The sequence below is a fragment of the Fundulus heteroclitus genome, chromosome 12, assembly GCF_011125445.2.
Source record: "Fundulus heteroclitus isolate FHET01 chromosome 12, MU-UCD_Fhet_4.1, whole genome shotgun sequence".
Classification (NCBI taxonomy): Eukaryota; Metazoa; Chordata; class Actinopteri; order Cyprinodontiformes; family Fundulidae; genus Fundulus; species Fundulus heteroclitus.
This window is the reverse complement of record NC_046372.1, coordinates 17179542-17205522: the sequence shown is the minus strand read 5'-3', so window position 1 is coordinate 17205522 and position 25981 is coordinate 17179542. Positions and strand designations below refer to the sequence as shown.

General features: G+C 38.9%; 1 protein-coding gene across 1 annotated transcript in view; it reads right to left on the bottom strand.

Moving 5' to 3' along the window:
* The window catches only part of LOC118564728, a 28572-nt gene extending 7349 nt beyond the window's left edge, over positions 1–21223 (bottom strand). Inside the window, exons 1-3 of the mRNA XM_036143569.1 lie at positions 21203–21223; positions 19053–20654; positions 16852–16978 (exon numbers count right to left, since the gene is read on the bottom strand). Coding sequence (XP_035999462.1) covers positions 16852–16978; positions 19053–20350 — 1425 coding nt within the window. The 5' untranslated portion in view covers positions 20351–20654; positions 21203–21223. The remainder of the gene's footprint in view (positions 1–16851; positions 16979–19052; positions 20655–21202) is intronic.
* Between the last annotated feature and the right edge of the window lie 4758 nt (positions 21224–25981).

Here is a 25981-nt window from a genome sequence, read left to right as displayed (position 1 = left end):
ATTGCAGGCTGCTTTGGAATGGGGGAAACTTATAATGTAATAAACTAGATAGGATTTTTCATGGAGGGAAATGCATTCAAATTTGCTTGTGACTGGACATCAGAACAGACACATCAGCGAGAATGAGTGGCAGGCCTAAATGTTTCAGTTTTGAGGTGGTGACATCGTTGGATGTTTTTGGCCCTAGAACCACGGTGTCTGAGCCATTATTTTATTGCTGAAGTGTCCCAAAGCAAAACCGCATCAAGTGACTGCCACAGTCACAGAACAGAGAGTTGCAGCAAAGACTGAAACATCAAGGCTTCAGATTCTTCTCTTAGACTTAAAGAGAATTTCAAATAAGAGAATTGGTTTGTCAAAGTTGGGCGAGAAGAAACAGACTCCAAAGGAGTCCACATTAAACTTTTCATGTGTTTGGACTCTAGAGAAAAGAACACACATTTACAAAAGAATCTGCAAGCAGAAGGAACTATTCTTTATGTTACACTGTGGACAATATGACATTCTTCCAAGGGGAATAAGAAAAAGAGATTAGAGGTAAAGCAAAAAAACAGACATTTAATTGGATCTTAGAACTTGATTTTATAGAATTCTTAGTTAGTCACACACAAACTAAACATTTTAGTTTACATAATAAATAAGAACAATTTTTTTTTTTTTTTTCAATAGCCTAAAATTTCTTTAAGTTCCTTACTCTCTGTAGAGTGATAAGGAATCTGATAATCTCCCTAAAGACTTTGAGCTTTACCCACTTTTTAAACATACTGCATTTAAACGGAATGGTAAAGCTAATGTCCATTATTCTCATTCATCCATTGGGATGTTAAACATAATATAGCAGCTTCTTCTCAAAGCAGCAAGGCCATTGCGGGGCAGCAGTCCTTCACACTAGCTGTGACTTTGCTCATTATTGAATGCATTTTTTGTCTTGACAGACAATATTTTGTAGGAATGCAAGACAGGACTGGTACTCTTCCACTCTGCCCACAACAGTGTGGCTGTAAATAAGAAATGTATGCTCAAACATGAAATGTGCTCTTGAGCATGTGTCTATTGATGGTAGTGGTAGGTATTAACCTTCTCAATGTCAAGCTGTCTTATTCTTTAATAGCCCCATGTGAATTAGCACAATAATTCTATATTATTTGTAATTTGCAGACATGCGCTCGACAGTGACTCTGGAATGTTTTGCATATATTATGGAAAACAGTATGAACAGTATAGGAGAATATAGGCAGCACAGCAAATATGGAAGTTACATTTTGGAGCACCAATTAAGAGGCAAACTAGGTTTTAATTTTCCAGGACATGTGACCCAGGAGATAAAGACAACAGCTGGTGAGAAGCATATGTCAGTAAAGAACATCTTTGAAGGTGTGAGTTGTAAAATAACACGTATATTATGTTGCTGGTGAAGATTCTTATTTCTCCGGGTCATGATCTATCCAAAACAAAAAAGTCCAATTGTTTTGTTTTTTTAAACTTTTTTGGATTGTACATCAAGTTGTTAAAATGTTTTACTTGACTACTCCTACCATCCAACTCCTCTTCTCTTCTTCTGTAGTTCTAGCTTTCTTTAGTTTTGTAACTCCAAAAGTTGGAGGATGAGCTAATTTGTACAGTGTATTTAACAATAAATATCATAATCATCTTTATTGTCATTGCAACATACATTTCAAATAAATTTCAGGGAGCAGTGGGGTACCACTGTGCGGGGCCCAGGGAGCATTTTGGGGCAAGGGTCTTGCTCAAGGACCTAGAATTACAGTTTGTGGAAGCCGAACCAGGAACCTTCCAGCCTCCAGGACAAAAGCACCTTGCTCTCTTACCACTAGGTCACCACTCTCTCCATTTTTTTTATGTGAATTAACTGCAAGCATGAGATATCCATGTAAAATTCCTAATCTATGATTTTACTCGGTAAAGTCCATGTAATTTAGATTGTGAAATGCAGTACAAGAACATTTAAAATCAATTTATCAGAATGTATTATAACAGTAACAGATTTGAAAAGAAAGAAAAAACAGAAACTACATCCTGCAGTGTCTGACAACTGAAGGAAATGCACAATACTTGTATTTATTAGGTTTTTATTTTCACCACTATTGTACTTAAGTGCAGCACATTTTTTGATTGAGAAGCACAAATTATATACAGTCATGTTCAGTAAACTAGAATATCTGTTCTGATGAGACCTGTATGTCAGATCAAAAGTATTTTTTTAAAAATGATCCTTAGGCAGGTAATATACATACTTTTCACTAAGCCCATATATCTTTATTAAGATGCAATGTAATCTTATATTAAATTATTCTTAAAAGAAATGTTTTCTTTAGCTGCAAGCTGATATCATCTAATTAACAGAAATAAAAGCTTGAAAACATCAGTTTGTTTGTAATAAACCAAAATTATTTGTTATAACTTAGTGAAATGAGTTACTGAAATAAATTAACTTTTCCGTAATAGTCAAATTTATTGAACGGCCGGTATATTGCAGAATGATTAATTAGTAAGACATAAAAATTAAGCTTAGTGAAGAAAAGTTAAAACGCTATGATATCCAAATTTTGATCTAAATCAACACTTTCCTTTTTTCCAAGTTCTAGAGGGAGTTTAAAGAACATTTTACATGATAATGATGTCGGTCTGGCGAATGTAGTCATGACACCCAATCTACATTGTTAAAGGTTTTTAATTACAGCCTCGTGGCTGCAGATTAATGGCATCAGATCCAGCTCTCTTACATTTAACAGTGGCTTTTAATACTCTAATATCTCATTTAGTCCATTGTATAAGCATGCAGTAGAAGTGCAGAATAGCAGGTTCAGATCCTACTCTGCCATGCTGTCATATAGAGATTCCACAGGGCTTGATACTTGGGCTAATCACTTTGTAGAAGAGGCTAAGGGATTGTCTTTAGGAATTGAAAACTTTGCTGGCTCTAAACTTTCTACCTTTTTATGAAAAGAAAACAAGGGTGATTTTTGGATTAGGGGTCTTCTCCTGCGAACCTGTGTATGCATATTCATTTTAAACTCAACAGTCAGATCATTAAGCTGGTAAAATCCATCTTTTTTCATTTGAGGCAGTGGGCAGATAAAAAACAATATCCTGCAATGAAAAATCCTCTTACACACAAATGCTTATCTTCATTAGCCAACAACTTGCTCATTCTTCTCGTGTTTGGCTCTTGCAGGAAAAAAAAAAAGTTGACTCTTAGAAAACACTGCCACATGGCTTTAAACTGGGACATGGGGGGAAGTACATAGTATTCCTAATTCATCCACACAGTAATGACTTCCTCTCCATTTTAAAGTTAATTTCGATGTATTTATTTGTTTCAATGTATTTAAACATTGAAGTCTTGCCTGGATTGAAGTCTTTGAGCTACTTCAAATGCACTAGCCTTCTTTGTCCATCTGGTGTTCTGTCCAGTCAATGGATGCAGTGAGGATAAAGCAGAAGCTCGGGAAAGATGGGGCATTTGCTTTCATGAATGGAAAACTCATTGCTAGTACACATTAGATGTATACACTCATTGACGGTGCAATAGACATTTTTAAAGCTCCTTTTTTACTCCTGCTTTGTCTTTTTTATTCAGTTTTAAGTATCGTATTTAATTTGTTCAAGCATTGTTGTTTGTCTCTGTGTAGCGCTGCAACGGACTGCCAACATGTCCAAGGTGTATGCCACCTCTCTTCTATTTCACTGAAGTTGGCTTGGCTTCTTAATCCAAAATGAAGAACACAAGGAAAGGATAAAAGACAACTAATGCAAAGTTGCATAGTAAAATGAGAAAAACAACAAAATGAAATTATACAAACATCTCTAAAAAATTTAAACGGCAGTAGCAAAACAATTTAAATGTTAATATTAGAGTTTGTAGTCCAACCTTGTTTATATCTTAACGTACTGCTACTATTCCACAGCAATATGCTTTCCTTTGTAATGTACCTCTTTTCCCTTTTTGTTCATGTATAGCACTTTGAATGGTCTTGTTACTGAAAAGTGGTTTTATAAATAAACTGCCTTGCCTTGGAAGACTCAACTTGTGATCTTATTATTAATATATGGGTAATTATTACTTAAAAAGTAGAAACTTGAATGCAACAGCTTACTTTCTGGTACTAGAAAAAGATAAAGACTCCATTCAAACCTACTTTATGTATTACGGTTTTTCACAAATGAATAAAGAGGTAAAACACTTTTTAGAGGGGTGTATGGGGCAGACTAGACCATAGCAACAAAGCTGACTGCTTTATATTATTCATTACCCAGTTTATTCAGCGTTAAGAGAGACAACCTCTTCTGGCCTGCTGACTGAATAGCTCCTTGTCTCATTGATGTACCAAATGCAACCATCCCACACTGCTTTATTTTTTACTCCAGTTTTGAACAAAGTGCACTGCTGGGTTACAGGTCACTTGAAAACTTAACACATCTTCAGTATATAAAATACTACCAATTAAATATTTATTTGGTTAAAATTGATTTAAAACGTATTTGTAGATAGGGATAATCTGGAGTCAAAACTGAATATCATTGTGAACTTTAAATCAGTTCTTATTTTAATTTTTAGTGCAGTGTGGTTGCACATTTTTATTCAAATGATTGCTTTTATGTTTCTAAGGGTGTAATTCACCTATTTCTGTTTGTGGCTGTTTTGAAATAAAGCCAACTTCACACAAGAAAACACACAACATATAGGCACCAAAAAAAATAAAGAAATGGCATCAAAATAACATATAAAAGTAAAGAATCATCATTTCAAGATTGTAAAATTCCTGAGGCAGCGCTGTGTGGGTTACTGATTAATAACAGGACAATTTTGTAGAAATTACCTATTTTGGTCAGTTTTGTAAACCAATAAAAATGCACATATTCTTTTTAATGCACTAAAATTATCAATACCTACAGAAAAAAGGGAGACATCTTAACCAGCATACGACTCTTTCTTTACTTTCTCCTTGAAATTTTCTTTCATCAGCGCTTGCTCTGCAGTAGGGGGCAGACGAGCTGAAGCTGTCAGCACTCCTCACAACAAAACAACTCTTTCCCAAGAGGTTACAGAAATGAGTGGTGGGTGGGAAGCTTTGGCATGCTCCACTCCTGCTTTTCCTCTCTCCTCCCTCTCCACCCTCCTTTCTCTTCTTGCTTTCTTATTTCCATCCTTCCCTCGCTTCCTACATAAGCTCCCGGGAGTATCAGCTCTGCAGAGGGGACAGCCCTGTAACTTCCTCTCACTCACCCTACAGCAGTTAATTGCAGTGAGACGATATACTGTGTGCAGTGACACCAAAGGGACACTGATCACACTAACAAGCAGAGACGAGTGGTGGAGTTGAGAGGTTGGAAACAACAGCAGTAGTGGGCATCATCATGCGACTCCAGACCCCCTTTAAGACATTTCACATACAACATAAAAAGCTGTATAATTCTGTTCATCTCTTTAAAAGAGAAATACTGAAGTGATTTAGTGATGTTACATTAACAACACAAAACACAGGATAGGTGCACAGTGAGAAATGATCTGTAAGGATCCTTTTTCAGAAAGACATTAACATTACAGTATATGCAATGCATCTCTTTTGAAATACCTGGGTTTTTCATGCAAATATTTGATCTTCAGAAAGGTATTTTAAACTTGTTTTACCTCTAAGACATAGATCTTTAAATTTCAACTAAATAGCTAATCTGCTAGCAGGATATAAAAAATCTAAAAGGCGGAATATCTGGTTGCATAAGTGTGCACACTCTAGACAAATACTTTGTAGAGGCAGGTTTTGATTAAATTTCAGCATGTAGTCTTCTTTGGTTCACACCAGCCATCAGTTACAGTGAATCTAATTAACTATATATATATATATATATATATATATATATATATATATATATATATATATATATATATATATATATATATATATATATATATATATATATATATATGATATGCACACACAACAATGTGTCATATTGTGAATATAAAAATAACAGAGTCAGACAGAATAGAAAGAGTCAGTTTTCAAGATCCCAGTGCTGTGGACTTGAGGTGTCTGATAACTTTGGCAAGGTTTTGCAAGGCAGTGAAGGCAAATGTTACGAGATCAGGATATGACATCCTAATTTACCCCTACCAAGAAGAGCCTGAATGTTTTGTTTTGTTTTGTACTGTAAAATATACATGCTACATTAAACAAAGGAAAAAGTCTTGAAATGATTTATAATCAACTTATTTTGTATGTCACAAAACCTGGCCCTTTGACATTGGTGTTCACACATTTGTTATCACCTGTATAAGAAGGATCCTAACACTAATGCATCTCTGTTTCCGAGATGTCAGCATATATTTAACGAAGTAGATTCACTGCTGGGATTACTGTGTGAGGATTTGATCTAAACACAGGGAGCCAGTTTTACTAGTAAATTAATGGACCTAAATACAAACCTTGAGGCTGGTTTTCACATTTTACGAATTTAAAATATAATGGATAGCTGATCTGAAGCTTTTATGGTAAAACTCTAAAAAAAGTTTAAATGATTGACAGGGTTTTCCCTTTGTGCTAAACATTTCATGTATTCATGCATTACCTGCTGCACTAACATTGCTTTTCTTATTACACAAACTGGTACAGCATATCAGACAATAATGCACTCAATAAGCAATCCACTATTAGTGCAGTGAACAATTTGCCTTCATTCACTCTGATAAAGACATGAGCTTTGTGATAAAATTTCACAGTACAGAACATTCCTTAATGGACACCATTGTAAAGAGAGAGGATTATCCACAACATTAGTGTACAAAATCCTTGTCTGATTGAGGGGAACATCTAGAGACAGCTGAAAGGAATTTCAATCAGCATTTAAAGAAATGCAGCCACAGTAAATCTACTGTTTCCATGGGAGTTTATTACAAGCTTGGCTGCATTGCGGAGAGCATTAGGCACAAAATGGAAATCTTAGCATCACCTGATATATTGTAGAACACACTCTGGATTTAAGAGGTGCAACAGTATGAGATTGAAAATATTACTGATACCCACCCAAGGTGTCTGGAGGCAAGGCATGAATAAATCTGGACTGTGTTTGCCTTTTATCAAAGTTGACTTTTTACAAATGCTACAGGGGAGGCCGTTACATCAAAATGCCTCTATTCTCAGGGGGGAAAGCTTTGTGAACCTGTCTCGCATCTCAGCATTGGAAGTAACAGTGGCCTTTGAAAGAGTACCATTTATACAGTTGTTTTTAACCCAAGGCTAAGAAGATGTAAATAGCTATGAAGGACATAGTTGCTGTCACACTGCCCTTGGATGAAGAATATTTGTCTGAGAGACGGTGGCCTCTGGGTGAACTTGGCATTTGATGAAATTTGTTTGGTCTCTGGTCTAATAGTCACTGAAGGCATTCTATTTCTCTGTCAACATACTATTAGATTGTATATTTAATTTAAATTACCAAATAGGGCATTTGTACTAATTTAGACTATAAATAACAGATGTTTGCAATATTAAACACAATTCTGCTCATAATTCTTATTGTGTTACAGTAATTCAGTTTTTGTGCCACTGCTCTAGTAATATATTATGGATGTGCAGATGGTGTGTTGAATACACAGTGGTGTGAGCAAGCAAATATAAACACACCACACCATAAGGTGATTGAACCTTTATATGCATGAAAATGTCACGCAAAAATATGAAAATGTGAGATTCTGTCATGATTTGAGGGTGAACCCGAACACAACTACAGACAGAGATATGTTTTAAAAGAGTTTATTGGATGATGATGATGAGTAGTGGAAGCAGGAGACCAGGGAGACTGAACTGGACTGGAGCCAGAGGATGTTGATGGCAGGAACTGGCAAGCAGGACTGAGCCGGAGCACGGAGGTAGCAGGACCAGCAGCACAGCAGAGTGAATACTTGCAGACCAGAGCAACAGCAGGCAGGCGGAGACGAAGGGAACTCGGGCTGGACATGGAAAAGGTGAGGTGAGTAGAAATGAGCAGACAAACCGACAAGGAAGAGCTGAATGAAGGGAGCCTAAATAGGAAGGATGACAGGTGTGCTGAATGCTGGCTTGGTTAGTGGCTGACAGGTATAGATGATTACTGAGGTGGAGAGGAGACTAGGGTGTATGGAGGGTGAAAAGTGCCCTGAATCTGTCCGTGGTGCAGCAGGCAAAACTGCACCATGACAGATTCATAATTCATGCAGTGCCTGTGCCTTGGTAATTAGGGCTGACCTTGCTCACGTTACATTCTAAATATAGACCACACCCTTTCTGTTTGTATTGTTATTGAAAACCATTATAATTGAGTAAAAATGTCATGATTCTTGGATAATTATTGTTTTGTTGTCCTTTTCCAGTCTTTTTTGGAGTCACCTCTTTGAAAAATAGTCTGTGATTTTTCTGTAAGCTTCCCCAAGTCCCTTTTTGAATAACTGCATATGTGCAAGACTGTCTTAAGTGCTACCTTCTGCTCACACCAAGCAATAGCTTCTAATGACCCAGGGTCAATAGGAGTTGAAACATTTTCATAAAGAACTGAGCGAACGTCCGGTTGCCTCCAATTTAAGCCTCTTTGCTGCTGCGATGACTCGGATAACTGAGAATTTAAACAGGCAAGCTCCTCTGGCTTCTCCCAAATGATCCTACTGCAGAAATACACCGCTCCCAGTCAGAAACAGCAAATCAGAGCCAGGAGGAATGTTGTAGCAGTGCCAATCATGTTCATGTACACGCTGCTCACACATTGCAGGAAAACTGCCACGTGCTCAGAAAACAAAGACAGGTAAACAGATGAAGACCAAGTGATGAAAAGCAAGCTAAAAAAAAACCTATTAGATTAAGCTCCAAAAAAATAAACAAGGGCAAACATCGGCTCCGCTGTAAGGGAGGGACCTGTACGGTGTACTGGTTAAAATGTTGAGGTTAAGTCCACGGTTTTCTTCTAACTCCTTACTGTAGCTTTAAATCTATCAAAGGATTTAAGGCTTTCCTTAACTAAAAAGCCCTTAATAATGAAGGTCCAGCATATATCAGAAAGCCCGATTGTTCCTTACAGAACACTTTACTGTCAGACAGCAGGTTTACTGGTGGCTCATAGAGTTTCTAAAAGTAGAGGCCTATCTTTTAGTTATCAGGTTCCTCTCTTGTGGAACCAACTCCCAGTTTTAGTATGTGAGGCAAACACCCTGTCTCCACTAGGCTCAAAACTTTCCTTTTTGACAAAGCTTATAATTAGAGGTGCAAAGGTTATCCTGAGCTATCTGTAGTTATGCTGCTATAAGTTTAGGCTACTGGAAGACATTAAAATCCATTACTCTCACTTTGCTGAATTCTCCAACTATTGTCCAATTTTGCATTGATTAATTGATTTTATCGGACTCGTAGTCCATAAGAAATAAAACCACACCACAACACACAACAATACGATGCAACACACACATTAGTAAAAACTGTAAAAATTGTATCAGTGCTTCCATAGCACAGACTATTAACGCATGGTACTGACACAGGGGCTCACCAGAATCTCAACTAGGGTGTCCTTACAGTTATTTCGACAGCACACAAACCTGTACATCACATTAACACAGGGAATGAGTTCCATAAGCCTGAAGGAACACCCGGCTAGTCCTGCTGGATCTGAGCTTTTTCAGCAAAATTTGAAAAGCATCACTATAAGCAACTTTTATTTTTTTCAGATTACCCTTCCTATATTTGCACGCCAGTGGTGCTGCGTAAAGCGGTATACAGTATGTTCTGAACAGTTTGATTTGTACACAGTCTGTGCAAATTTCCTCACTAAGGTGTTGGCTTGGGCATATACTGTAGACTGTGACGCGACACTGGCAATTGATCATCATCATCATCATTATCAGCAGCAGCAGCAGCAGTAGCAGCATCATCACCATCGCAAAGCCTGCCTGTTACAAAATGACCCAAATACTTTGTTTTACCACAAATACTGCGTGTTTGCCTTGAAACTTAAAGTTTGGAAAGCAGAGGTCATTGTCCCCTTTATTTCTGAAGATCAGCAGCACACTCAATGTGGCATTATATTTTACATGAAATTTCAATACATAATCTGAGCAAACATTCAGCAGCTGGTGAAAAACCCGCACTGCTAGGAGAAAGGATGAGCAGATCATCAGCATATGTGAAATGGTTAACCTGCGTCCACTTACTTGAGTACCAGTAGGCCACGATTCTTATTATGCTATCAGGCTAATTTTCTTTTGTTTTAGTTTCACAAAAAGCTTACTGTGGTTCAGTCGATCAAACGTCATAGAAGTGTCAATAAACCCTGACAGCACTAAACCACAGATACACAGATCAGTTTCCATTTTAAAATTAAATCCACATTGTTCACGTTATTTGTTTGAGAACTTTTTGTTCTCTTTGCTTTTTCTCTTCATAGTAGCTACATCTAGTTTGACATTAAGTTTAGCTGTGACACCATCCTGGGAGTCGAATCGACTGAGCTTTGCATCACCATAACAGATATTATTAAACAATATGTGAGCAAATCAGTCTGAGACCCTTATCTAAATTTATGAGAAGCTGTAGCAACACAAGAGTTATCAGTTTTAGTTGCATATGATTAAATATTTTATGCTATCAATCTATAAATCAAAAGTAAACACCCTTTTGAGAATATTTTTGTATTAAGCTCAAAGTATGTCTAAGAATATTTAAAATATGCAAGAAATTTACTTACAAATTGGTTGGCTTTATATTCAGCAACACAAAGCGCCTGGGACATCGGAATTCCTGACCATGTTTTAAATGATCTAATGATACTTTTTCCCCACACTTACTTTTCAGATCCTCCCTGTAACATTATTCCCCTGTGATCGAAGGTGCTTTGTCAGCAGTGTAGACAGCTGACACCAGGTCACTGTAAGTCCTAGTTCGAAGGTACACATAATACACTCCCAATGTCTCTGAAGACATGATTCTTCCAAAGTTGCAGTACACCAATTAGATTAAAGCTGTATTTTATTTGGGGGAGGGGGGATTACTGAAAAAAAAAAATCAATATTAAGTATCAAAGTAGGATTCCTAAAGCCAACTGCTGTTATCTGGAGACATACCTTACAAAGACCAAGCAAAAATGTTTTGGTGTCCAGGTTTTTGAATTGTTGTAAATAAGCAAAAAACTGCAAAAGGACAGTAGGTAGTGATCTGAAAAGGAATTAGCTCCTTAATAAATTTACACTGATCTTGCTTTTTGTCCTACTTAAAAGGTTTTAGATAAAATAAATTTGATATCACATAGATGTTACATGTATAAACACAATAAGTAGTTTTCTTATGAGGATTGTCTTATAGTAATGCCCCCTGTTGTAAAATCAAGATTTATCTGTGATTGCAAAGCACACATAAATAGGTAAAGACTGAGTTTGTTAGTCACAGCCAGATCTGATTAGCTCCTGAATTTTGGACTCAAGATATCACCAACAAAATAGAATATAGTTCTTAAAACCAACACGTTATGCCCTAATCTAAAGAAATTCAAGAATGGAGGAGAAACAAATTCACTAATATCTGTTATTCTGGAAAGGTTTTAGGACTCTAGTCAACCACAGTGAGAGTCATCATATACAAATGGAGGAAAAATGTAAAAATAGTAAACTTTCCAAATGTACTCTACATATAAAGAAAGACTAACAAAGTACAGGAAAGTTAGATTTAGCAATAGCTCTATCCAGAAAAGGAAATCAGCTGAACATAAAAGTATTGAGCAGGCATACCTTCAACAGAAAGGGAATATAATGGTAGCAGTAATTGTGCCATGTTTTTGTTGTAGTTTTCTAACATACATGAAGAATCATAAAAGGAATGCAGTAGATAAAAGGTAAGGCGGTTTATTACAAAGATTTCAACAAGGAACAAATGGCACAACTGAGGGGATTCGGGCCCAGGGTTTTGGCGGCATCTAAGACTGAGATGGAGTCTTAGATTCAGAACATGACTTTTCTATGGGTAAATATATCAGGAGAATTCATTGAGAGTGGCTTACTGTCTATAGGAGATTGCAGATGTTGAAGGGGTAGTGGAGAAAGCAGAGGTGAGTGGGAGATGTATGGTGTGAGTTCCTGCAGGACTTCTGACATGTTTGAGGCTGGAGAGAGCAAGCAGACAGATGGAAGCTGGGGAAGTTGAAGCTGTAGTGGACGATTGTGAAATAACCGAGTTCCAGAGGAGACTGTCACAGATACGACTTCAATCGTTTTTTTATTTTTTTTTATTTAGTAATTTGGTGTTAACCTCCTTTGGATCTCATGATCCAAAGGTTGCCTGGTATAAGATTGATTAGAAAACAACATAGAAGATTGACATAGATAATAAACTGACACATGCAACAGACGCTATAAAGCTAAGTTATGAGTTCCGAATGTATTTATAAAGGTAATTTAAATGTGTGGATACATGACAGATTTTTAAACAATCGTGATTTACAAAGATGTAAAGTTATGCAACATAAAAAACACAAACACAAAGCAATAACCTATCCTCCCTTAGCAGGCTTTTAAAGAGTGCTATCCATTATCACCTAGAAGGTCAATGGACAGCTCAATGCAAGACACAGTTCAGGCGTAATGGGTCTTTTACACACAGAAATTAATCACAAACAAAGATGTGATGACACTGCTTTATGAGGGTGCCTGCTCTCAAGAACCCTCAATAAAGTGCATCTGTGGGACTCACCAAGGTTGACATTAGCTTCAAGAACCCCAAACTCTGCTGATAAATTACCTTTATAAGCATTAGGTTAGTTTAGAGCCAACCTAGAAACTTTATCACATCAATTTATGCACATTATTTTGGGCATAGGTTATCATAAAAAAAGAGTTCAATAAAAAAATTTAAAAGCTTCATGTTGAACATGGGATGTTAAAGACTACTGTTTTCTTCTCAGGTTTTGTGTCAGTTTAATGTTTGCACTTTTTTTTTTTTTAACGCTGCCTCTCAAGGAAGTCCAGGATTCGAATCCCGGCCAGGGCCTTTCTGCATAGAGCGTACATGTTTGCACATGTTAGATTAATTCAGTGATGTCCAAATTTTTGTACTGCTGGCCACAATTGGCAAGTTGAACAAGTGGGACATTTGTTTTTTTCCCCAAATAAAGAGCAAGATAATTTTTAGCAAAGTTCTTTCATTTTAACTGGTTACACTAAACATACAATATTTTAAGGAAACAATGTAGAAAACATTTATTTATTCTGGGATCCAAAAAAGGCCACTGTCAAGTTCTTTGTTAATCTGTGCAGCTTCCCCACTTGAAAAAGGGATGGACAAATTCATGCAGACTTATATAAACAGGGTTTTTACTCAAAGGACCACGCAGTTTTCCTTCTTTTATCCTCCATTTATTTGGTGAATGACAGGACATGTGCAAATTGGTCCAGAAGCAGGTAAAAACCTTTAAACAAGCCCAAAAAGAAGAAAAATAAACAATTACTAAACCATAAGTTAATTTACTTAAATTAATTTCACTCAAACTACAAAGGAAATGGTAATCTATATAAACAATACAAAGCAAACCACTGTGAATCAAACCCACAAAGTAATCAAAGTTAAATGAACAAGTAACTAAACTTAAGTTCTTTAACTTTAAAATACATTTCGAATAAATATTTACAATTACATTTATTTAAATATACAAATATCTACTTTTCAATATTAGTCATAAATATTCATTTTATAAATATAAATAGCTTCCAGTTGCAAATCTTTCTCAAATAATGCTAAGTTAATTAATAGGTAAACTTAACATCCAAATCCACTATTCAACAACACAAGAATCAGTGCAATTATAAAATCAATCAATCAATGCCAAACTTCTTTCACCACAATCCACCTCTTCAGTTCAGGTGTTGCTGTCAATGGGTGTTAATGAGCTGGCAAATCTGGAGGCCCTGTTGGAGGTACCTTGCAGTCTGATTTAATAGACATTACAGCTTGTCTTACCGGCTGCCTCTCTGCTCGTCTTGCAGATTTGTCCTCCTCTGCACAAAGTGTCCAGGATCTCTGATCCCCCAAACTTCCGTCCTCTTTGTTTGTCTGGCTTGCTTTCTTCTCTGCTCTCTCTTCCTTGTTGTCCGTCCCTCTTTTAAGTCCGTGTGAAACACAGTGCATTTTTTTTTTTTTTCTTCCCCTCATTTGACTTCACACCTCCCACTCGATCTTTCCATGAAACACTGGGAAGATCGCAGTTCTGGTGCCTTTGGGTACATCTGGAGTCTTATTCCTCTGTGGTTTGACTTTCTGTTTGTTCCTCCACAGGTATTAAGACGATTAGCCTCCTAACATCCCTGTGAAGAATGGTGGTGTTAATTTTATCCTTCTTTGGTGGATGCACTGATCTTTGCTTGGCATGTTTCGTTATAGGAGTGCAACAACTTGGGACAACCTGGACATTTACGTCCCTCACAACACCCTTCTTGTCGGGATTAGCACTTACAACTTTGCCCAGCATAAACTGTCCTCTAAGTGCATTTTGGTCACACAACCAGACAATGTCCCCAACAGCAACATTCCTGTGGGAAGTGTGCCATTTACTCCTCACAAAAAGGTTGGGACCAGCCAGCTGCCTCCAACTGTTCCAGAACTTAGTAACGTCATTTTGCATAGCTCCAAGTCGTTTGAATGAATAGCTGGAAAAATCAAACATTTTCACATCACTACTCTGAGATGCCCGTCCGAGCAAAAGACTGTTAGGTGTGATGTACTGAATACAATCCTCTCGACTCTGTATTCTGGCATCGATTGGGCGCTCATTTGCAAGATTGGCAGCGTTATATAGAGTTGTGTGAAATTCACTGAACGTTAGTGCAAATTCTTGACCAAGACTCTGGAAAGCTCTTTTCACAATTCCAACAGCAGCTTCAGCAGCTCCGTTTCTATGAGGCGAGTCTGCGGGAAGGATCTTCCACACCCACTCAGTCCCGTTCTTTGCAGCAGTTTCTTCCAAACTTGATATATTTTGGGTACCCAGATACTTGTACATCTCGTCCAAAACTGGTTTTGCTCCAATAAAATTGGTGCCTGCATCAGACCAGATTTTCTGTGGATGACCTCGGATTGCAGTAAATCTCTGATAAGCCATCAGGAAACTTTCGGTGGAAAGCGAGCTTGCCAATTCGGTGTGAATTGCTCTACTGGCCATACAACAAAAGACGACTCCCCAGACCTTAATTGTCACCCTTTTTTTCACGTCATCTCTGACATGATAAGGCCCGAAGAGATCAACTGAGGTGAACTTAAAAGGAGGAGCCGGCTCAGCCCTCTCAGGTGGCAAATCGCCCATCACCTGCTGACACTTCAGAGCCCGAGCTCTCCTGCAGACCATACAGCTGTCAACAATCTTTTGGGCTATCCTCCTTCCTTTTACAACCCAGGCTTTTTTCCTCATCCTTAGTAGGGTTCCAGCAACGCCATCATGTGCAGCATTATGAGCTTCTCGGCCCAACAGTGTTGACACCCAGGCATCATGGGGTATGATGGGAACTGCAGCTCTGTCCTCTCTAAAGATCTGCACTCTGCCGCCACAGACTAATAATCCAGACTTTTCCTCTTGATAAACCACCAACCTATCTATGGTTGTTCTGGGAAAGTTGGCACTCATCTGAGCAGCAAGAAAAATGTCCCTGAGAGCATCTTCTCGTTCTCTCACAGAAATTACCCCTGTTGAGCAGACTGCCTCCCACTTTGGTTTAACTGCAACTTGATTTTTTCTAATGAATCTCTTTGCCGCTCTCCAAACCCAGGCAACCGTCTTGACCAGTCGTGTAAAACTACTAAAGCGACAAACATCCACCAGGTTCTGTATGGACACAGATGGCCGCTGCTTTTTTGCCAAGGCCTCCGTTTGATTCTGAGGTAATTCTTGTTTGAGCTCTGATTCCTTTATCCCAGTCCTTGTGGTTACAGCAATGAATGCCTTCTTTTGCAACTTGGTGATGCTTTCTTTTGCATCGATAGCAAGTTGTTTAGATGATTTAATTGGCCACTTTTCAACTGGAGATTTTAGAAATGCTGGGCCTTGTTGCCACTTAGAGTCAATACCAAGATCTTGAGGGCTGGCTCCTCGGGTAATGATGTCAGCAATGTTTTGATTCCCAGGAATCCACCACCAATCTTGGATTCTTGTGTTGCTCTGGATCTCTCCAATCCTATTTGCAAAGAATGATTGAAAACCATAGCTTTCTCTTTGAATTGCTCCAAGAACTGTTTGGCTATCAATAAGGTGATACCACTTCTCAACTTTGATTTGGCTGTGCATTTCAAAGTACTTTTTTAAACGTGATGCAAACACAGCTCCACATATCTCTGCTTTAACAGCCTCACCTTTTTGTTCCAATGGAGTAAGCTTAGCTTTGGATTCCACCAGTCTAATGATTGGATCTTGAGCTGAACCCCACCTCAGATACAACACGGCTCCATAAGAATATTCACTTCCATCTGAAAACGTAATTGCTAAAGGGTCACTGCTGTTATGCAAGGGAGTTAATGCTCTGCCAAACTGGATCTTACTAAGCTGAGTGTACTCTTCAAAGAGCTTGATTGCATCTTCTCTAAGGTCACTGGAGAGTGCTAAATCCCAGGTGTCTTTGACCTGGTTACTCACGTTCTTTGCCTCTTGGAAAGCTTTCCGCACTAGGATTGCCCCTTTCTGTTTTGCAGGAGTTACCAAGCCAACTGGATCGTATAGACCAGACACCTGACTGAGGAGCTCCCGCCTTGTCAAAGGGTTTGGTGTTTGACTTCTGATTTGGTCCAAGTGAAGGTCTTGCCCAAGTCGCATCTTCTTTTTCCTCTTTGAAAAATTTATGCTGACCATGACATGAAGTTTGTCCTCCTCCACAATGTACCCCAGGCCGAGTGCTTTATTGTCCTCATCCTGCATTTGGTTTGGTAGAACCATGGTCTTTACCTTCACTTCATCCTGCTTGTCGTTCCTCCCACTTTGCCCAGAAAACACCCATGGTTTGAGTTTGAAACCTCCAGCTTTGAGAATGCGCTCCACATTTTCTGTGATTTCCTTTAACCTGACTGGGTCATTGTGGGACGTTAGAATGTCATCAACGTAGCTATTATTCTGAAGGACTTCCCTCTCTTCTTTAAGATGAATAAATGAGGGTAAACTTGCAGTTTCTCGCATCGCCACCTGTGCAATGCATCCTGCAGGTTTATCTCCAATGTTCACTCTTGTAACTGCATAATCTCCAACTCTCTCATCCTCAGAATCACGCCAAATAAATCTGTGCAGGTGAACTTCTCTTTCTTCCAGCCAAACAGAGTTATACATTTTCTTTATATCTCCTAATGCAGCATAAGCTCCCTCTCGGAACCTTAATAGGACAGCACGGATCGGGTTTAGGACATCTGGGCCTTTCATCAGCAGGTCATTCATACTTACTCCTTTAAATTTCTGACTGCTGTTCCACAAAAAGTCTTACAGGAGTTGTCACCGAGTGCGGATTTGGAGCAATTAGATGGCTTACATACCACACTGGGCCGTTCCATTTCTTGATTGCTTCTTCAGACAATTTAATCGCAGCTCCACGCTGAAGCATGTCATGCACTTGTTCAGTATAAGCAGCTTTCCAGTCAGGTTCTTTAGCCAGTTGTTTCTCTGTTCTAAAGAATGTAGCTTCGACTGCATTTCTGTTGTCTGGCAGGGATGCTGGATCTTCTAACCATGGGTATCTAGCGTGCCAGTGAGGTTCGTCTGTGTGGCTGTCTCCTCCACTGTAGGTGAGGCCTTCCTTCACTACCTCAAGCTCCCTTTCTTCAGCGAGCGTCATCGCCTTTCCTCCTGGCTGACAGTTGCCACACCGACAACCTCCACACTTGGGTTCACAAGCTGTGCCAATACTGTCCCATTTCCACCACTCCAAGAAATCTCGGCTTGTAGTTGCAGTCTTTGATGCCTTAACTTGGATGGAGACCTGATGATCTAATGGCGGATGCTGTGGGATTTCATGAATGACTTCTTCATATCTCACAGCAGCTGTCCTCATTGACCTTGCAAAATGTGTTTTGGTTGCATGAGCTTTCATGGCAAGTTCCTCAAACAGTTCGGGGTGAGTTCCTCCAACCACCTTTCCTAAGGGCCCATCCCACAGTACAAGGTTCCCCACAACTCTAATTCTTTGTGGTGCCAACTGACCTTCTCTGTGGCTTATAAGTAAGCTTATTTCTCTGGGTCTTACAAGTTCATCCAGCGGTACATCTGGAAAAAATCTTTGCAGCTGCTTTGCCTTCACATGCTTATGAATGTCTGCAATGCTGTCAAGTCCATAACAAACAAGCTGGTAAGGTTTAAGGGTGCCTTTGGAGGTTTTCACACGAATCTTTAAGAGGTAACGTTTTGTCTCCACACAAACTTTCATCCCTCCAACTCCATGGACAATGAGCGTGATCTCCTCACTTTTGAGATTTAATCTACTTGCAGCCTTGTGTGTTATGTAATTTGTATCAGACGCTAAATCAATTAATGTGCCGATCTTTTGTCCAGCATTTGCAGTAACTTCAAGAAGCATCATCAACACTGGCAGTTCCTGTACTCCACTATCCATCAGGAGATTTAACTGATTCTGAGTTGTATTAAAAACCCTAGAGGCAGTATTTGAAAATACATCTCTGCAATGTTTGGCCAACTCGGGAGACAATTTCTTAAGAAAATCTTCTTGATCCTCAGTATACTTTCTGCTACTTTTGTCTTCTTCTGGCCCCATTCGGTTCCTCCTCTGGGCTGTGTTGCTTTTCTTGGCTTCAGCACTTGGGCATAAATAGTAGTGATGTGGATCATCTCCACTCCTGCAGCTTTGATTCTTGCACAAAAACCCAGGTTTGCAGTATGATTTGTCCTCATGTATTTCCAAACACTTACTGCATGCTCCTACCTTCTTAACCGCAGCTCTTTTCTCATTTAATGTTAATGTTCTGAACTGTTTGCAAAAGTAGAGTCTTTTCCTGTGTTTTCCATCGCCACAGACAACACAACTTGCAAAGTCATCAACTGCTTTGACTGACTTGGTTCTGGCATGTCTTTGCTCCATTCGGGTCTCTCGTCTACTTGAATCCTCCTCTCTCAGTTGCTCTAGTTGCTCATAAATATTTTCTTGATCTTTCAGAAATGCAAGGAGGTGATCAAACCGATTCTCTGGTACCACAGCATTCCTTTTATCAGCTGCATAAACGAGCCACTCCTTCTTTAAAACTTCAGGAAGCTTCATTTCAATTGACTTTGTCACCAGAGGGTTTTTAATGGCGCCGGTGTTTCCAAGGTCACTTAAATCCTTAAGAGCTTTTTCAACAGCTTGAATCAACTCCACGATTCTTCTTGGCTGGTGACCTCTAACTGCAGGAATTTTCTGTAGCTCTTCCACAATTTCAATTGCAATAGCTGTCTGATTTCCATAGCGGTTTTCAAGGATTTGAAAAATATCTTCTGGAGTGCTATAGGAGATTAAGCGGAGGTCTCTTGTGATTTTCTCATCTAGACTGTCCAATAGCTGTGCTTTTTTCACCTCCTTTGAACCGGTTGGTTCTCCTTGTTTTTGAAGTGCTTCCCAGTCCCTTTTCCATCTGTAAAAGTCACGTTTGTTCCCAAGAAACTTTGGGAGCGATGTTGGTTTTAGCTTGATGGTTGGTAAGGAATAATTTCGGGACATTGCAATTTGCTCCTCTTTTCCTTCATCTTCTTTTAGCTTTGCATGAATGAACTCTGCTGTCCTGGAAACCAGCTTGGGGACCCTGAGTTCCAATCCTCCCAGCCGATCTTGGATTTCATCCCGTCTGCCATGAGGGATCCATCTTTTCCAGTGAGAATGAGCTTCTTTTGCAACCTTTAAGAGTTCCTTCAGGTGGTTGAGAGTGAAGTCATATGCCTCCTTTTCCACTCCTGGTCTGATGGTGGCGGCATGTTCACATTCTGATTCTGCTGCTTGAAGTGCAATTAACAGTTCAGTCCTTCCAAAGGTTCTCCACAGGGTTTCCTGGATTAAGCATTTGACTTCTCTTACTTTTGCTTCACATTCCTTTGCAGTCTTTTCCAGATCAGATTTCTGCTGTTCAGTCACTGCGGCTTTGTCATCTTCACCCAATCTGGATTCCACTTCTGCGATGAGACTTGCTTCCAGATCATCATTTGCTGCCATTACTTTTCCAGCCTCTATGTTGAGCTTGTGGAAACTGTCCTTTAATTCCTCTTCAGTCATATCTTCATGCATCCGAGTTATGTTATTGATTAATCGAGTCAACGACCTCTTTGCTGTCGTTCTCTCCATCTTTAGTTCTTCAACAGACTTTCCATCAGCTGGTTCTGCCATCTTTTGAATCAGTCTCAGTTGTTCACAGATCAGGGAAACAAATGATGTCAGCACTGTCTTCTCTTTAGCAAGATCCTTTAATTAGCTTATTTATTTTTTCTTCAGCAGTTTATGCCGGTTTTTACTGTCAAGTTCTTTGTTAATCTGTGCAGCTTCCCCACTTGAAAAAGGGATGGACAAATTCATGCAGACTTATATAAACAGGGTTTTTACTCAAAGGACCACGCAGTTTTCCTTCTTTTATCCTCCATTTATTTGGTGAATGACAGGACATGTGCAAATTGGTCCAGAAGCAGGTAAAAACCTTTAAACAAGCCCAAAAAGAAGAAAAATAAACAATTACTAAACCATAAGTTAATTTACTTAAATTAATTTCACTCAAACTACAAAGGAAATGGTAATCTATATAAACAATACAAAGCAAACCACTGTGAATCAAACCCACAAAGTAATCAAAGTTAAATGAACAAGTAACTAAACTTAAGTTCTTTAACTTTAAAATACATTTCGAATAAATATTTACAATTACATTTATTTAAATATACAAATATCTACTTTTCAATATTAGTCATAAATATTCATTTTATAAATATAAATAGCTTCCAGTTGCAAATCTTTCTCAAATAATGCTAAGTTAATTAATAGGTAAACTTAACATCCAAATCCACTATTCAACAACACAAGAATCAGTGCAATTATAAAATCAATCAATCAATGCCAAACTTCTTTCACCACAATCCACCTCTTCAGTTCAGGTGTTGCTGTCAATGGGTGTTAATGAGCTGGCAAATCTGGAGGCCCTGTTGGAGGTACCTTGCAGTCTGATTTAATAGACATTACAGCTTGTCTTACCGGCTGCCTCTCTGCTCGTCTTGCAGATTTGTCCTCCTCTGCACAAAGTGTCCAGGATCTCTGATCCCCCAAACTTCCGTCCTCTTTGTTTGTCTGGCTTGCTTTCTTCTCTGCTCTCTCTTCCTTGTTGTCCGTCCCTCTTTTAAGTCCGTGTGAAACACAGTGCATTTTTTTTTTTTTATTTTTTTTTTTTTTCTTCCCCTCATTTGACTTCACAGCCACTCAGATGTTTGCATAAAAAAGAGGTGTGCAGTTTCCTAATTTTTTGGGTGGAATGTTTTCTATTTTATAATGTTTTATTTTCAGCTTCAACTACCAAAACCCTTGCTTTATTTAGCCCCGTTTAATGGATGGGTTAGACCAAATCTGTTTTTGTGTAAAAGTCACCGACTGTTTTTTGTCCCTACTTACTGTAACATTAAAATGAAAGCCAAAACTGACTTATTAAACTAAAATACTTTGGGTTTCATAAAACATTTTTTTTTATTCAGTGAGATATACATTTTCATTAAAATGTTGTCCAAAACATTACAAAAGAGTTTTCCTGCATCAGCTCCATTAACTGGAGGTCCAAATTCGCACCATTCTTGAATTGTGGTTGAGGATTACACAAGAGTATTCAAAGGGTGACCTATGGCCCTCGTGTCCCACTTTAGACATCCGTCGGTTAATTGGTCATTCTAAATTGCCCCTAGGTATTAGTATGAGTGTGAACAGTTCTTTGTCCTTTATCTCTGTTACTCTGTGATGGAGTGGCAAGGGTGAAAACTCTTGCACAGTGACTGCTGGAGTACCAGCCCTCAAGAGAATTAGACGGGTATGGAAAAATCCATGGATGGTCTCGTGATCCCTGTGTGTGGTTGTAAGTTTGTTTCTGTGTGAAACTATTTCCTAAGAGCGGATCTCTACTTAAGGGCATGGCTGGGTTCCTGCAGCTCCACACATTACTGCATATGCTTGTAAAAGGTCATGCCATAAGAATATATATTTGAAAAAAGTTTGACAATATTCTTCTTCTGACTGCTGGGGATTTTAGAACCCACCACCCTGATCACAATATGCTCCAACGTTGTCTTCTTATTCCTAAACTCAATATCTTCCCCTGATTCCAAATTCCACAACAATATCCCTCATTCCCCCGAACCACTCCTCCGTTTTTCTCAGATGGTGGCTTCTGAGTGACTGCACGTGGGTGAGGAAACTGTCTTCAAACAGGACTAATCTAAAATGTAAACCAAACAGTTAGGATAGTAAACATAGGACCCAGAAGTGGCTATATAGGGGAGCACACTAACACATTTATGAGAGTAGCATGTTGGAGACAAAGGAAATAAAAGTTTTGAGGATCTGCATGGAGGCAATCCAAGTATGAAGCTTTCCAGGAAGAAGAATGTATATAGGAACTTATGTCAGTTAAGTGGGACAAATTTGTCCAACGATTGTTAAATGATCTCTTGTAGATTTTAACGGTATTTCCCAAAACACATTACAAGATCAGGCTCTATGGCATAGCTTTTTAAAGTGAAAAAATTACATTGAATTAATAAAGAGGTGTAGGAGGACTGCACTGGCTGAAATAAACAGCATCTCATTCATTACTATATATAATTTGATTGGAAAGCGAGAGGTTTGAATAGAAGATTTGACTCTACACCTTGTACACTCTGTGGCCACAGAAGACATTAAAGTTATGGATCCAGAAAAAATATTGATACATTAAAATGTTGTGCTGCATCTTCTTTTTTGGATAAAAAACAAAGCTCAAAAAAACATGTTAGGTAATTTTAAACTTAAACAACCAATATGTTGTTCAGTCAATTCATGACAATTATGCCATGTAAAACTCCTTAAAATGTGTGACTGCACGAATTTCATTGTCTGTTCAGTTTTTGCTCATCTTTATTTTGTCCTGACCTGTCAGCTGTCACATGTGGAAGCTAATGGCTTATTCTCCTTCATACGTGCATCTATATCTGCAGTAAATCTGTCATATCGTGTTGACTTGCCACAACCTTCACTTGAACACAGTCTTGATGCAGACTCCAGACGCACCAGCTCTTTTCAGCTCATTTTCTTTTCATATTCTGTTAAATGAGCTACTTTCTATGCAGCGAATCAACACCGCACAAGGACACAAGTCTGGCAGTGAAACAAAAAACTAGACAGCCATCGCACATAACAATGAGAGATCAAAGCCGCAGAAGAGATCTGTCCCTAACAAAACTTCTAGGTTATTGGAAGTTTAAAGATTAGGTTGATCAACTTGCATAGCATAAATTCTGACATTGTTAAAAAAAAATGTAATTCAATCCAGAGGATTGAAAGAGAGACTTTTGTTATTGTTGTTATTGTACACGTTGAATAAAAGAAATCAATAGTCTTTGTGGTCGTTATGTAACCAAACTAAAATGTTGGTAAGACATAACGCACACATAATATTTAGATTTCTAACCTTGATTTAAATGAACTCAAGGTTGCAGCACTTTTACAGTTTTCTGGGAGTGGTGTGGAGCATAAGAACCAAATTATGCTTCTTCATTTTGGTTATCACTTCATTTTGGTTATCAACTAAAAGCGTGCAAATAGTCCTTTGCATTTGGCATGATTTAAATGTTTGACTCAAAAAAGACAACAGTCACTTTACAGAATGATATAAATTGCTGTGCAATTGCATGAATGTATCAGAAAACAACAAAGTTAAAATGTGCAAATAGTCATTTGCAAAAATGTTAATCTTCAAGTTAAAGAACTGTGCAATTTGCATGGATTGTTGCATACAAAGACTTCCTGAGATGCAAAAAGTGTGCAAATAGACATTAGTATGTAGAGACAGTGTAATAATTCTCAATCGGCTCAATAATCTGTGGAACCAGTGACATGGTTGTAAGCATGTAACAGACTATGAACTGAGCTGATGATGATGAGAAGCTGATGCTGTACATCTGGCTCAGGAAGATGTTCAGACCTTTTGCTGCTTAGAGTCCAAGAGTGCAAGGAAGCTGTTTAAGGTAGACAGTTGGGTCGCTGCTGACTTGCTGGTCACTGTGGTTATCATCTGTGATGGTCCTGATGCCTCTCCACGTGTTATGTGGGTTGTTGCTGTTGAGGTGTTGCTCAATGCACTGCTTGTACCTGGGTCCCTTTTTCAGCTCACCTCTAGCCCTGCTGTCTATTTACTGATCTATATGTTGCATCTGGGGCCTTCAGCAATGACCGTATTGCACTTTTATCCATGGGTTCTGGTTAGGAAACATTCTGATTGTCTTTGTGGGTAGGAGAGCATCAGTACAAAAGTGAATATAGCACTGCACAGATGATGTGTATTCATTCAGATCAGCGTACTCTTGAAACACTACTTAGTCTCTGTGTGTTTAAAACAGTCCTGTAAGGCTGAGGCAGGTCTCTTGAGTCCAAACCTGAACAGTTCTGACGACAGGTCTGGTTCTGCAGATCACAGGTTTGTAGGCAGGGGTTAGGTCCACAGAGATGTGTCTGACAGAGGCGCTGCTCCTCTGTCCGATTCGGTTTTCTCCACCTTTTCTTCTCCATTTTGTGTTGATCGCTTTGCCAAATACAAGCGCTTTACACAAGCAGGATATCAGCTGACAGGTAAGTGCACATTAATATTAAATAGATTAAGTTTTTTTTTTCTTGTACTGTCAACCAATCACAACCCCATTACTAGGTGTGAAGACAGCATCACACCTAGTAATGGGGTCAACCACACCTTCTTACGAAGATTAAAGTTTCTGTTGTTTGCTCAATCAGAGTCGCTCTCAGCAACTACCTGCATCACTCTTAACCTTAAACCCATTGGCAGGAGTTTTTAAGCTAAAATAGGAGCACTCTGGGGACTCTGACAATCTTGGTGAATATAGTCACACGTAGGGATGTTATGAGATGAGCCGAGGCTTCGAGACATGTCCTGAAGTGGATGGGGCATTTCCGCAAGGTGCATTTCGAGGCTTGCTCATTTACGGGAGGAGCTGAAAATGATGACGGCCGGAGCCTCGCTTCCCAGCCGTACCACGCGACTGCTTCGGGAAGTGGTTCAGATTACCTGCTAGTTTTGGCAGGCATTTGAGCGCCTCAGTATTCAGTCAAAACATGGGAGTTTGTTGGAGAGTTGCGGTCAGTTCAAGTTTTGAATATAATTTTGCTGGCTTGTACAGTAGAGTTTGGAAAGAGTTTTCATAGTTTGGAGACAGTTTGTAAAGTTTAGGTGAGAAGAGGAGCTTGGAGATTGAAGAGTGAGGAGATGATAGACGATGGAGCCAGCTAGGAAGAGGAGCATTTCACCTATCTGGGAATATTTAACTTGATTTCTCCCAATAGGGTTTGCTAAATCTAACATTCTTAAGATTTATTTGATTTGCTTTTCAAGAACTGTATATTCACTGTTTCATTATAGCTGGCCCACTGACACCTCTTTATTAACATCAGAGGAGTTCAGCATTGTTGGAGGGTGCTTTACCTTGCTGTCTCCATTTTATGACGCCACTGTTGAACTGTCTGCAGAGAAAAATGTTTTTGCCTCCAAAGTGATTCCCCTCATAAAATGTTGGAGCAAAGCGTTTAGGAGAAGATGACAAATCCGTCACCAGCAGCTGCATTACAAGTTGGAAACCACCTTATCAGGCAACTATGGGAAAAGCTTTAGATTTTGCAAACCACAAGTATCCTATCCCTGTAGCTACCCTCCTTGACTCTAGATTCAAAGTCATAGGTTTTTGTTGACTGCATGTTTTATGATATGTTTAGTTTTGATAAAAATGACTG